The 14,787-nt window shown below is 44.1% G+C and overlaps 1 protein-coding gene across 1 annotated transcript; it reads left to right on the forward strand.

The window, feature by feature from the left end:
• The first annotated feature begins 3,742 nt into the window (after positions 1–3,742).
• On the forward strand, positions 3,743–11,680 carry LOC147427480 (uncharacterized). Its single transcript, XM_086497191.1, has 10 exons — positions 3,743–4,062; positions 5,162–5,229; positions 5,377–5,438; positions 5,526–5,675; positions 5,757–5,930; positions 6,345–6,563; positions 6,649–8,507; positions 8,577–8,642; positions 8,732–8,801; positions 8,882–11,680. The coding sequence occupies exons 1-10, from the start codon at positions 3,875–3,877 to the stop codon at positions 11,189–11,191; spliced, it is 5,166 nt and encodes a 1,721-aa protein (XP_086353317.1). The 5' UTR covers positions 3,743–3,874; the 3' UTR covers positions 11,192–11,680.
• Positions 11,681–14,787: the final 3,107 nt, after the last annotated feature.

Consider the following 14,787-nt stretch of genomic DNA (forward strand, 5'->3'; position numbering starts at 1 on the left):
AGCACCATCACGAGTTCCTAATCCTTTAGCGTCTCCCTGTGTTTTGGAGCATTCAGTACGCTTCGAAGCTTCGGTGTCAACGAGACGATCTTCACACTCGTCTAGACACCGACGCTCTAGTGATGGCGGCGGTGGTTGTTGTGGGGATGCCTCGACATCGCCTCGTGTTCGACAAGGCTCCTTACCCTCCCCTTCTTTGCCCGTCCCCACACTAGCCACGGCATCGCCATCTACACCAGGTTTTGCGCGACTGACGGCCGTTCCTAGCAGCTACACACCACTAGCTACTCCTCCAAGAGTCACTCCAGTCAACACTCCTCACTTCGGGGCCCAGACTCCAATGGAGACACCTGACGTTCGTACCCCCATCGACACGCCGCTAGAGACCCCTTCCGGGACACCAAGGTTCACGCGTCACCGGCGAGAGGGCTTGCCTTACTCTGTCGACTTCAGCGGCGGCATCATCTTGGATGATGAAGGCAAGAAGGTGATCTCGCGCATGCGCGGTCTTTTCTCTCAGGTGTTTATACACTGCATACTAAACACCTGGAGTGAAGTACCAAGTGATTTAAAAGACAGAGTCATCAGCATGCTGCATGACGAGTTTCCCGTTTATGCTTGGATGCGATGAGATGTCTGATTATACGACGTTAGTCTAGCCGTAGCTAGATAGCATTAGTTTCCTTTTGTCATAGCATATGTATCATGAGATGACGTTTATACGTCTTTTTGTAACTATTGGAAAACCATGTATATTTTTTCAATAATGACAATGGTGTTGTAACTATTACATTTGCAACAATCAAGTGATTTTGCCTATGATCGATGTGTACAATTGTCATTGATTTACTTTCATCAATTTACTTTTGTTAGTTTTGTATCTTTATTCTGCAAACAATACTATGATGACGGAGTTAATGGTTATATTGTCTTGTGGGTGACTACTTTGGGTCTATATCTAAGCTTGCACTTTCTTTCAAAGGTGAATCAGGGCTTATCTTGGATTCATTTAGGTTTACTCAATTATTGAAACATTGAATATGGTTAATGGGTGGCAGGGTATTCAATGCCCTGCCACCAATTTTTTTTATCTCGGGCGTCGTTATGACTGTCCCTACATAAGGTTCTGCAGCGTCGCTATGAACGTCGCTATAGGTGGCCTGTAAACGTCGCTATGATCGTCGCTATAGGCGTCGTTATATAGCGACGGTTATAGCGATGCTCATAGCGACGTTCCCGTATCGACGCTGTTAGCGACAGTCTTAGCGACACCGGGGAGTATAAAAACCCAATGTATTTCCGTCGCTAACAGCGTCACAAGTGCACACAACCTCTTGTAGTGGGTCTGCTAGCTTAACCAATATTCTAGCTTTTTCTCCCCTGTCACTTCCCCATATTAAATAATCAGTTTAACATGAGAAATCCATTTCATTTAGGAGAATTAGATATTGATTATTATGAAACAAGTTTGTGTGCGCCGACCACCATGCGAAGCATTTGTGGACTATACCAATAGCCTGGTTCTCACATCATCCCAATATGTGGAGAGCATGAAGGCAAAAACTGCAAAGAAAGAGGAGATTGTGAAGGCAAAAGAAGAACGGAAGCTAGAGAAGGAGAAGAAAAGGCTTCAATCCCTTGTTGAGAAGGAGCAGCGAAGAAAAGACTATGCAGCACAAGCAAAGCAAACAAGGCAGCAATGGGAGACAGTCTTCCTTTGGAAGACACTTACGGGCAGTTATTTGGGAGCAAGACTCCATTCAAGGTATGCTTCTGCCGCCACTCCATGTGGATCAAGCACACCATGCCATGGCAAGGAAATTTCACTTACAAAAGTTGCGAAGGTCTCGACTTCAATAGTGAGATACAACACCCAGGTTTTTTTTTAATTTAGAGACTTCCATCCTTGGTAAGTTCCAACCTCTTCTACTCCTTGAAGCGGACTACGACTTGAATGAAGTAGTTTTGACAGCACCATCTTCTACATTTCCAATTACGTTAGTTATCCCCCTAATATGCAAACTTTGTAATTATCTCACATGAGGAGGTCTCATGTACTTTTGATATCCCAATTCTACAATATCTTTGTTGTGATAGACCTTTGGTAGATTTTACCCTAAAAGAATGTGACAAGTACATTTGTCTATTGCGTTTGTTTTATTATCTCAATGCTTCAAATTTAACATCTTTTGTTAAATTTCGTTTGTTTTATTATCTCAATGCTTCAAATCTAACATCTTTTGTGCAACTACTAACCTTGACTAAGTGACTGGACACAGTAACAATGATATGCATGCATAGCATAAGAAAAACAAACAGCAATAAAAAAACCCATTAGGAATCATAATTACTGACTGAGGATTTGCTAGAGCAACCTCACCTCTTACGGTGATGGACAACCTGTAGGAAGAGCACTTTGTGTGGCTTTGCTGAGACTTATTCTGATTGATTCGCCTACAAATCATTAGGGGTCTGCAAAGTACTTACAATTCAGAGATTGCACAAAGTTAGAAGTGATAATTCTTGTGATAGATAGCCATTAAACAAAATCAACAAAGTTATGATCATGATGAAGAGGGCACCAGAGGTTTGGTATTGCACAGTTCAATGTATTAAAAGACTTTCACGATCATGCAATGGGAGAAAATACGAGAGAATATGTAAATATTTTCAAATTAGAGCAATAAAGTTAACCTCGAGAACAATGAACTGGCCGTGCAGGAAGCTCTGGAGTGTTTCAGCTGGTGTAAATGGTGAACTGCTTATTGGCCAACGTATTTGTTGATGATGCTCTAATGCCACGAGCAAGAATCTAGCCTTGACCAAGACTAACGAAGAAGGAAGCAGGTTGTTCACAATGATGAAAGTCCCTTGAAATCAAACATTGAGAGTGCGTAGCTGAGAAAACGAAGATAAACTGAGAGTGCGTAGCTGAGAGTGAGTAGCTGAGAAGCGTAGAGTTGGACACCTCACCTTATATGTTGCAGACACAGACTCCCTATCCATGCAAAAAGCAGCAAGCCGAGCGATTGAAGATGAGGATGAGGGCGATCTTGCAGCTCTTCTTGACTTCAACGCAAGCTTAGGAAGCACTGTCTTGAGTGGGTCTGCATCCGCACAAGCTCTTCATGGGCACGCGATGGCTCTTCTCATGTGTTGGCTTCTCTTGCGCTTTGGAGTTGGTCTCGCATTGAACCGTTACTGGAGAAGCAACATTCCACGACGGTGACTGGTAGTAAGTGAAATCCCTGAGCAAGTGCCCTTCATTGGTTCGATTTTAGATAACCTCTACTCATCTCATGACACGTATAAGGGGTGGATGGGGTGTTGTTAATGAACCCCAAAATTGTAACAAAGAAAAACTTAAAAGTAATAATTTCAAGCCTCCAATGCCAGCCCCGGATGTAGACCCTTTTCGAGCATGTGACAAGACACCTAGAGATCGAGGACTGGTCCACCTTTAAGGCAAAAACACAAAAGTTCACATTTTTTTCCAGGCCCTTGCTTAAAGGTTCTTAATATGGCCCTTTACCCTGGTTCCATGGGGGACTTAAATTACTCTAGTATGAAATTTTGATAAGCACACACCACAACAATCCCATGTAACATCCAGCATCTGTTGTCCGCCAAAGTTCAAATTGTTTTTGTGATGAATCAGCCACCGATGACAGTTGGTGGAAGTGATGCACAAAGTTGGGACTCGGGAAAATTTGGCGCCATTTTCTTTGGTGGCGGGGTTTGAAGTTTGACAGAGAAATATTCGACAGAAGGACTACACACCCGCGCGCGCACACACAAACACACACACACACAGAGAGAGAGAGAGAGAGAGAGAGAGAGAGAGAGAGAGAGGCTGCGGCTCCACTTCTAGAAGATGGGCGACAAGCGTTCGTCCAAGCAACAAGGGTACTCTGATCCATCATCCAAATGTGAAGCGCCGGTCTCCTGCTCCCCCTCCGAAGGGGAGACAGAGCTTGTACGCTACCTACAGCAACACACACACATCTCCTTGCTCCTTATCAAACCCACACTTGCCGACATTGCATCCTCTTGCGAAGATGTGTGAGTGCTCTCTCTCTCTCTCTCTCTCTCTCTCTCTCTCTCTCTCTCCTCTTCCTGTACTGTGCGCGCGTGCACATTCACTTGCAGATTTCTCGTCGGAAAATTACAGAGGGTTTTCTTGCTTCTCAACCCATCAGTGCTGTTGTATTGCCCACTTGTCTTCCAGCAGAGAGAAAGAAGCCTTGCTGTAAATACAAGCTCACGAAGTAGTAAAGGATTGGTTTGATGAGTAATTGGTGAAGTGTGAATATAGTGGCTTGAGAGCTCCATTCCTCCTCACTAAGCTTTCAATACGTAGAGAAATTTTGATTGTGCGGAGCCTCTGGTACCTTACTTGACATACATATTGACAACTAAACAAAACCCATGAATGCAATTATCTTGGTTGTGATGATGCTGAAGCCTCAATGGAATATTTTCTACTGTAATTAAAACTTCATTGTTCTTGGACATAGATATGCTCCAGAGGCAGACGTTGCTCAAACTCTCCCAAACTAGCACCTCTACATGGAATTGATGGGACTTCATGTTTAGCAAAGTGCCTATGAAGAGTGAAAACTTTCCCTTCACTTTTAAAGCTATGCCAGCAATAGCATAGTTATGTCGACATGGCGACTCAGCATTGCCTTGCCTGTTGGGTAGAGGCCTATCATCACCTCAGGGCGTCTAGCATGGTGGTGCTCATTTCCAGACCGACTTGTCAGGAGTTCAAGTTCCGTGGGTGAATTATCTCAGTTAATGAAATCCCATTCATGTCTCTGCTTTTCAGCACGCTGCCATCATGATGATGTGTATGCGGCTCTGTCGAGGTTCGTGGCCCTTGCTTGACCATTATTTTGGAAGGTCAAACCCATAGGACGGTTATTTTTAAGACTGAAGATGGTTGCCGAAAGGAAGATTGTGGCACACGTGACACATGGTCCTTAGGGCGAGCTTAATTAATTGTATTACTCGTGCAGTCATTTAGGCAACACCAATGTCAAAAGCTGAATGAATTCGTTGCAACTGTAACTGTGACACGTGCATTTACAAGCAACAGTTGATGAGCACTGTGGGCACTCTAAACAACTCATTGATAATTGTGGAGTGATGGTTACAGGGCGGCTTTGGCATTGAGATCGCTTGGCTATGCTTTACACCATGAAGACATCGTGACTGCATTTACTGGTATGTTTGTCAAACATTGTGGCTGCATTTGCTGGTAAGTTTGTGACTGCATCTATTATTAAGTTTGTCAGAGATTGTGGCTGCATTTACTGGCATTTTTATCTTTCTTTCAAATGGCTGCAGTAAAATCTATCTTTCATAATGCAGATGAATGTGCCCGAGCAGTATTGGACACTTTGCTCAAAGTCGTCACAACAACTGTTCAAAAAGTGCGTGCAGGCTACTCTTTTTGATATTTTGACTGTCCATGCCTTAGACATTACATACTTTCTCACATTGACTGCCCTCATATTCAGGGTCTCTGCCGATTGGGGGTTTGGTGCCTCGGAGTTCAAGAATTTGGGGCACCACTACTTGAAAGTCGGATTCACCTGATAGTGAAAGCTATTTTGCATGCCATTGACAATCCAATGGCCTCGAAAGCTGTTACTTATGAAGCTCTTCAGGCAATTCCTTTAGCCTGCTGTTGCTCTTGATAAAAGAAAATGTGGTGAGAATAAACTGATTAACGTACTCTGCTACTGCAGGTTGTGGTCAAAATGGTAAATAGAGTTCCAAAAATGAGGTTAGAATCACCACTTTGGGCACCTCCGGTCTACAGGAAATTACTATCTCTAGACAAAAGAGATAGAGATATGGCTGAACAGTGTTTCAAAGATGTGGAGTCATCCTTATTACCTCCACTTGCCTCCCTTTCAAAGGTTATACATCTTTTGCTGCCATTGTCAACCTGTTTAGCTATTCATTGCACAATCTTGGCATTTTGTACACTTACATGGACTTTGAAGCTTGAAAGGTCAGAGTCAGTGCGGGCTTTTATAGAAAGCAGTGTGGTGATTATTTGCAAGTACATCAGGAAGTTCCGACACTCTTAGCAGAAGAGCACCCTGTGAAGAATGTAACTTTTGTGAATCTTGTATTGCGAACGGGCTTGTAGAAAGACCTAGAAAAGTTTGCATGCTGATAAATTTGTTCCAAAGTAGACAATGTAGCGTGTGAAAGTACGCAAAATACATAAGCTAGTAGACAGTCGGTTTCATATATGATTATTTCTATTGAGATTTTTAAGGGTGCTCCAAAATAACAGAGTTTTCCCTTTATTTTGGTGATAACAGGTTGTCGCAGTGGACATCAGTCAAAAGCTTCTTTGTGTGATGGAGAAGCTGGTGAGGTCTAAGGCCTTCGTAATACCTACAATCAGAGCTTGGAGATGGCTTGTTCACCTCCTCGGTAGTAAGGTGGCAGGAGAAAACAGGGTACTAGTGAATCAAATGCTAAAAGTAGCTGAAGTTACCTTCACAAGTACTGACTCACAGGTCCAAATCGCTTCTCTGGTGGGTTACTATTGCTTAGGGCATCCTTGCCAGTCCTGTAAGAGCCATGTCAATGAGCTGAGGTATTTTCTTTCCTTGAAATCAGGTTGCGTGGGAGGCCTTGATTGACGCCTTAATTCAGCAAGATGACAATCTTCAACAACAAATGGATGAAGTTTCTCCTTCAACTAGAAGCACCCACAAGCCATATGCAAGCCCCTCTGTCAAGCGCCTGAAGCTTCTCATGACGCCTTTGCTGACAATCATGAGTGGGGCAAGCCTTCAATCTGTTCGAGTTGCATGCTGGTGTACCTGGACTTACCTCGGACACAAGCTTGATCTTGGAATCAACAACTCTTCAGTACAAGCAGTTGTAGTCAATCCAATGTTTGAGGCGGTCTTCAAGGCAGGTCCGGAGAGAGGCTCTTGTGGGGTATGGGATCTTTGCCTTAATGCCTTGGAAGCATGGATTACCTGCAAGATTCAGGACAAGCTTGACTCAAGATCAACTTGGGCATTTTCGACAGGCATTGAGGGTGGAGTTTCTTCCCCTAAAACACCAAGTCAGACCAAATCTACTGAAAGTGAAGTCAAGGTTCTGCCCATCAATTGGGCTTCATGGTCTATGGAATCTTTGAAGCTCATCTTGATGCTTATTAAGGCTCTTTGGATACGTGGAGTGAAAGATATGAAACAGTCTAGTGACAACCTTAGCCTCAATGGAGCAATAAGAATGCTGATTCTAATTGTTAGAGGTATAGATGGTGAAGGCAAGGGGGCAGTTAGACCATCAGCGGAAAATGTGGCATCCGTACATGCTGTGCTTAAGCTTGTGGAAGAACTTTCTGGAGATTGTGTGCTAACAGAAGTGGAGGTTCCACTCTCCACCCTCTGGCCTGCTTTTAAAGTTCTCTTGGAGTTTGGTTATCTTGTGCTATCCTCCTCATTTTATAAGCTTCCTTTCTGCCCCCTTCGCAGCCACCTGAAGAATGGCAACTTCAGTGGTCACTTGAAACCATTGAATACAAGCAGTCTGGCAGAGGTTGTGCCTAGCTTAGAGACTCTTGTCACCCCTATAGCATATATAATTGGGATGTGGATTCAGGTGGGGTGTTCGCTCTCGTGTAAGAACAAAGAAGAGGCAAAGGTACTACAGAAGCTGGAAAAACTGAGTGAGTGCACAAAGACAGGCCTTGGTATTATGAGCAACCTTCAGGGAGTGGGAATTGGCCTGAACTGGCTTTTATCTCAAAACTCGAAACTTCTGGCTGCTGATGTGGAGGCTAAAGTCGGCACTAATTTGACAGGCGTACACTTGTCAAGCAAGGACTTCTATTTCCTTCAGATTTGGAAGATCTTTGCATGTGAATTGGCAAACTATATTGAGAGTGCAAACGACATACCAGCTGTTGAGAGTGGTATTCAGGACTCAGGATACCAAGTTGTCCACACATTTCTTTTACTTCCTGTACAGTTATGCTTTAATGTTGTAAATATTGCTATTGACTCGAATGATGTTTCACAACGTCACACAAGCCACAGACACATAAACTGTCCCAAGCTTTTGCTGAGCTCAAATGAGCTAGATTTTGTGGCTGCTGCATGGGCCAGGCTCTATGATTGCTGTTCGCGCGTATCATCGTTGAGATCCTCGCAACCAAACCTGTTTGGGAGTGCTTACTGTCAAAAAATTTCCAGATTTTTAGAAACACACGAATGCTCTCGGGATCAAGGTGGCATTGATAAACTTGATTGCTGTGAAAATCTTCTACTGCTAGACATTCTGGGCTTTGTCGTCAAACATGTGCTAAGACAGATTGAGATATCAAGCCTTGCAATGCTGGCTATAAATAGAAAGAAACGGCTGGGAAGCTTCGTAGGTGGGTCGTACCATGGTAAACTCCTGTCCAGAAATGATGTTGACGATAGCAGCAATGTTCGAGACTCTCTCTGTTTAGCCTCCAGGTTACTTCTCTAGCCTTAAGCTTGAATCTGTGCATTGTTTTTGTGATCCTAAATTTTCTTGTCTTTCAGGCTTTTGGATTTATCTTGGAGTAGACTCACAACTGGCAAGACATGTTGGCTAGGTGTTGCTTTAAGGTAGTTTTCCTGATCCGCCTTTGTGGCTTGCAACACAATCTGAGATTGACGTATTGGGAATTTAATTGTGTAACTGGTCTTATGTTCAGAGTATTGTCAGCGTTAGCAGGGTTCATAACTCGCATTTACTCGCAACAGGATTGCTTGATATTGTTGCAGGTGATTGTCCATGAAGCCAACTTATGGCTTGTTTCTCTTGCATATCAATTTTCAGGACTTTTGTGTTTGATGCTTTTCAGGACTTTTCTAGGCCCTTAGCAAAGTGGCTCAGCTTTTCAGACTCTGCTTGCCCTTTATCAGAGGCACTCCAGCAGGCTTTGCAGGATCTATGGGAGAAGCTTTTGACTTTGATTCGGAAGTGCCAACCTCCTCTTTGTTATGATTCCAGTTTACTTTCCCTGCAATCCCCCCTTTTAGTACCATCATTTCAGCATTCTAGGACTCAAATATCTAACTCTGCACTTACCTTCTGGGAATCGACATACGGTTGCAAGGCATCCTTCTTAAAGTATCCACCCTGTTTGGTCCCTGTACTGCAACAGCTCAGGGCAAAAGTTAACATCACTCTTCCAGGGTGGGAGAAGACCATGGCTTTAAAAGATTCTGCAGAAATTGTTTCAGAGAAGCCTCCAGGAGCTAGGAAACATTTGCGCCTGCTTCAGGATGAGACTCTAATCAACAAATCAAGCAAACAGGCCAAAATGAGCTGTAGGTCTGAAGTAGAAGGTATGTACATGTCTTCAAAACTTCGTTCATCCAACCTTTGCCAAAATGCAAAAGGGAAGTCAATTGAAAAACCGCTTGATGCTCTGCTAGAAAAGATCAAAAGACCAGCTTGTAAATCACCTGCATTTGAAGTATCAGGTAACTCTGGGAACACAGTTTCTAAAAGCATAGATGCTCTTGTATGCACAAGCACTGAGCAGTCAAATGACATAAGCAACAAAGATGCAGTTGTGCTGCATGAAGTGGAGAGTGCTAATCAGTACACTAAGATCAAACAAAGAGATGAAGGGTCTACACATGAAGCCTCCAAAGCCATCCATTATAACAGGGAACCCCTTGAGAAGCGGGCTTTCAATGCACCTTCCCCTTTAAAATCTTCGAAGGTCACTGTCCTGCCATGTGAGGGTCCACTCAAAAAGGCTAGAGAGTATCCGAGCTCGCCATCACAGAATGGACTGGCCTCAGATTGTGCAACTTCTTTGCAGATGAACAAATGCAATAATTTGCGTACCTCTGATTGGGATTCTGGAGGGGCTGCAAGGAGGAAGAAGCTCAGGTTCTTGGATGATGAGCATGTAGAGTTTGCCACTATTCCTCTCTCTCAAAAGAAAGCAGGCCCTTTGACAGACCATCAAAAAGAGGTGAGACTTGCTCAAAGTGGCGCCCTTGGAAAGGGGTGTACCAGTCATGGAGCAGGTATTAGAACCTACACAAGTATGGACTTCAGTCAAAGTCAGATCGTGTTCGATTCGGAAGATCCGGAAGACATTTGTCTGGAAATTCCAGTTCGGGTGATTGAGGATGGCGAGGAATTTCAATGTCTAGATTCCAGCTTGATTTCAACAAGAGCAGAAACAAAGCATAGCTCTCCATCTATAATCCTTAGAAATGGACAAACTAACATGCTACATGAAGATGATAAGCTGTTGAAGCTGCCGAATGAGCTGATCATTGAAGATGGCAAGAATGCAGAGCACCAACTGATTCACAGGGAAAACTTGCAAAGTGAAGGTGATCACTCACAGCCGCAGTTCTCTGCATGTCAGTCTGGCACTGAATTGATCAAATGCCTGCATGTCGCTAATGGCGATGAATGCAAAGAAGTTAATAACAAAGAATGCCCAGTTAGTAGTTTCTGTGAAGATCAGGTTGCAAGTGCAGTTGCTACACTGCTCGAGAGTCATGAGGTGGGAGACGTGAGAACTGATCCAAGTCTCATGGGTTCTGGTTCGTCACAAGAAAAGCGTAATAAGGAGCTCTCAAGCTCGTTGCAGGAAAAACAACAGGGATTGATTATGTACAAACAGAAACATGGGTTGCCAAATGCAGAATGCAGTGAAGTGCCCCAATATGTGCCTAGTGCAGAGCTAAGGGGGTCTAAGGAAAAATGTGAGGCAGAACTATGGTTTGAGCAGGATCAACAATCAGCTCCAAACAAGTACTTTGCGAATTTTAAGCAGGCAGTGGATGATGGGAACAATCTTGCCCCTCGTGCACAGGAATCAAGCTCATTGCTCTATCTTCCGGAGCAGGAGGCCTTAGATGGACAGACACAACTTGTTACCCAGCCTTGTGATACCCAACTCCTAATGGACTCTGGGGAGACCCAGCTCCTACAGGAGTCTGATGAGGAAGAACTGGGTCGTCTTGCACCTGCCAATGGAGCTGTCTGTGCTCTGCTTAGTGCTGCAAGTTCCTCTTGTCAATGGAACAATATGGATATGCATAGTCTGGAATGTGCCCAAAGGTTGTTGAATTCTATCCAGAGGCATGTTGATGAGGCGAAGATGAGAATAGTAGCTAGAAATCTCCATCTCAGCTGAAAGAGTGAAGTCCAGCAGCTGAATTGTAGAAGGTGTCCCCAACTTGGCTAAGGACTTGAAGGGGCAATGAAACCATGTGCCCATTGCACTGCGAGCTTTTTTTTCGACACACCAGAGGGCCCACAGGGGGAGGTGCTTATCCCTTCCAAATATTAGCCATGTTACATGGTCGGGCAAGGGCCGCGTACCATCGGGCAAGAGCCACGCGTAGGCATCACCATGGCCACCTAATTGATGCACCACATGCTGGGAACGACGGAGAGAACTCGTAGCCCTTTGCTAGACTTGCGTACTCAAAAATTCTGGTTCCAATTGTACGCAGGTGACATGGGTGTCTCGTTGGCAAATGCGGGCGGTAGATTTGGATCTGTGCCCCTTGATTTTTGCCTCCACCATTCATCCCATTTGAACTCGCCCGCATAATCTATCTATATCTATACTATTATAAAAGGGGGAAGGATTCCGATCCCCCCTGACACGTGGCGCTCTCATACGGTTGTCCAATTGAGTGTGTCTGTGTGTGTGTGTGTGTGTGTGAGAGAGAGAGAGAGAGAGAGAGAGAGAGAGAGAGATTTTATCAAGCCGGCCGAGAAGAGAGGGAGGGAGGAGTTATTTATGAGCTTTAAGTTTACAACCGCCATCAAATTAATTTCGCACAACATGTTTTCGGCATCCTCCTAATCATGTTTTTAGCTTTTACCTGTTGCAACCTCAAAGACTTCACAGTGTGCTCTTGCTCCGGTTTGAATTTTAAAGTTGTGGCCCGTTGCAAATGATTTACAACTTCTTCATTCACGGGTCGTCGCCCCTTTCCACCTGAATCCGGATCGCTCTTTCTCTGTCCCCTCTCTCTCTCTCTCTCTCTCACACACACACACACAAACACACACACACACACACACAGTTTCGGCAAGGTGATGGACATGGTTGTAGCAAGACGATAGGCAGGCCCTTAGAGCATTGCGTGCCTTGCTATTGCAGGTTGAGGCGAAGCTCTCTCTCTCTCTCTCTCTCTCTCTCTCTTATGAGCTTGGAAGAAGAACGTCCAACAAATTGGTTGTGAGGTGGAAAACGTTGGAAGCATTGCCAAGGTTCAGAGGCTACAACAAGCGGCAATTAATCCATGTTCAAGGCCAAGGCTACGATCGGCACAACGAACAAATTTGAGGATCGGGAGAGCGGAAATGGAAATTTGGAACCTTTGTCACTACTGGTACTGGTTGTGCATATAGATCAATGCTGTTGCATCTATGCCATGCATACCACCTGAGCCTCGAGAGCAACAACTCCACACATCATTTTTGGGTTTCCCTCAATAGCATCTTGCAGCCTGTATGCCCTTATCTTCCCACTTTCAACCTTGCTCATGCAAAGCTCTCTTTTGACAAACCCCTCACCCAGATGTGTATGGGCTAGCAAGATGATTTACTCTGGGTGTTTTTCACAGTTAAATTTCTTTTTGTATGAGGTCCCTCATTGAGAAGCGAGGGAGGAAAACTAGAGGATGAAACATTGAAGCATCTTTCTTGCATATTTTGCCAACAATCAAACCACAAAGGAGGTTCGCCTCAGGCTAATAAATAGCTTCACGGACAATATATATTGGATGTTGGGAAAACCTTTACGGAATTGTCATCTTGATGAAAAAGTTAACTTTGTGGATGTTTCAATGCAAAGGTTATTTTTATGGGTTATTAACTTCTACATGGCCGGTACATGGGTATGATCAAGCTAAGCTTTGCGGTGAATCAAAAAAAGAATCTTCTAAAATATGAGGAATCTCATGGCGTGCTATATATCAGTAGATAGAGCTTGAAGAGGACATTCTAACTGTCAAACCTCCGTCAACTTTGGAGTTTGTTTGCAAAAATTTATCCATGCGTTCGTTTTGGTAGAGAGAGGTAAAGTCAAACTCTTTAAAGGGCCCCTTTGTGAGTCCAAAGTCCCCTCCTACTCAAAGTACACGGGAATATCTTCGTTGTAGAAGAGTATAGCCAAGACCTACAAGAATCCTTCCAAAAGATTAAGGATACTATCTCTATCTCACAACAAAGGCAAAAGGTTGTTGTTGATAAGCATAGAAGAGCTCAAGCCGTTAAAGAAAATGATTGGGTCTTACTTGAATTTCCCAAGGCTCGATTAGAATCCTACGGGACACCAAAAGTACTATGCTAAGTTAGAAAAAAGGTACTATGGTCCCTTCCAGATTCTCAGGCCAATCAATGAGATGGCCTATCAACTCAAGTTGCCCAGCCATTGGCTCATACACAATGATTTTCATGTGAGCCTACTAAAGCCTTACAAAGGAGAGCCACCTCAGGAACCAACTATTGAAGATCCACCGGAGATCGAGGACCAAGAAGAGGTGCTGCAGCCCGAGTCCATTCTTTGACATGAAGACAAGGTATTAAGAGGCGGTAAGACTATCCGACGATATCTTATTAAGTTTAAGAATTATCCTTTTGATGATGCTAGATGGATGCAAGGCATACAATTAAAGGATAACCTAAACCTTGTCATGCTTACAATGCTTCCCTATAGTAAGCAAATGTACAAATGTTTAAAATGAACAAAGTTTTTGTTTTATAAGACTCTCTTTTTCTTTATTGTGCACAAATGTGAAGTAGTATGCATGCTTGGAATCAAGTTTGTGGAGACGACGTCTCCCAAACACCAAGTAGAGCTTGTGAATCTACTATGGAAGATTGATAGGACTAATGTACAGACATGCTTGCGGTAGCCTTAGGCTCTCAAGCGCCAAATGGATTAGTCATAATAATGTTACCCTACGACATGCTTGCGGTAGCCTTAGGCTCTCAAGCGCCAAATGATGAGAGAGATAGTCTCCCTAGGTTGCATGCGTGTGTGCTTTATGCTTTGTTGGGTGCCATCAATATTGGCTCCTTAACTCAAGCAACCCAACACATCCTTGGGTAGCCCTGGTTGCGATCTTCACATATATAGAAGAGAGGATTAGAGTGCATAGCATGCAAGGATCGGGGTATGACAAGCCCATAGGGAAGTGTCGAGAAATGGTCGTTGATTGCAAAGAGGTAGGGACTATGAACGTAGGTGACAACGCGGGCCATGCATGTTGAGGGGGAGAGAGAGCGTCGTGAAATCATAGTTGAAACTCTTAGGGAGGCATTGGTAGAAGCAGCTTGGATACATAGGGGATGGTCAGGAGTGTTGGGTGCAAAATAGCTTGAGGCGGGAGCGGCAAGACTAGACTCTCTCGTTCTCAATTTGTTGTAATGAGCACAAGGGCTTGTTGGCCAATAGATTCGTGATGTCTAGAGCACTTTTTGGTTGGTTGTTCATCGAGAAAATTCAAGGATTGCCTCTACCAACCATCCAGTGCAGAGTGAGTTGGGCCAATGAGATACACTTTCTCCTAGCCTTATGTCATCTTCTGCACCTCCCGCCAAGAGAGGGTTATGTGTTGCCTCACGTTGTCCGACAGGGCATGTTATATGCTCAATCCCTGATCAAATTTAGTGGATGAGCGGGCTATGCCAAGTGGAGGCCGAAACACCCTTGTGCTAAGGCTCTCTCTCTCTCTCTCATTGTTCTTCATATAGGTCGTGAAGAAATGG

This window comes from Adiantum capillus-veneris, chromosome 23, assembly GCF_014529385.1.
Source record: "Adiantum capillus-veneris isolate H3 chromosome 23, ASM1452938v2, whole genome shotgun sequence".
NCBI classification, from domain to species: Eukaryota; Viridiplantae; Streptophyta; class Polypodiopsida; order Polypodiales; family Pteridaceae; genus Adiantum; species Adiantum capillus-veneris.

Bases quoted from the DNA above. Each gene is read 5' to 3' on its own strand.
- LOC147427480 (XM_086497191.1), top strand. From the start codon at position 3,875: ATGGGCGACAAGCGTTCGTCCAAGCAACAAGGGTACTCTGATCCATCA. The intron at 5,931-6,344 runs GTTATACATCTT...TGGTGATAACAG, and splicing joins CACTTGCCTCCCTTTCAAAG to GTTGTCGCAGTGGACATCAG. The intron at 8,643-8,731 runs GTAGTTTTCCTG...TCTTATGTTCAG, and splicing joins TGGCTAGGTGTTGCTTTAAG to AGTATTGTCAGCGTTAGCAG.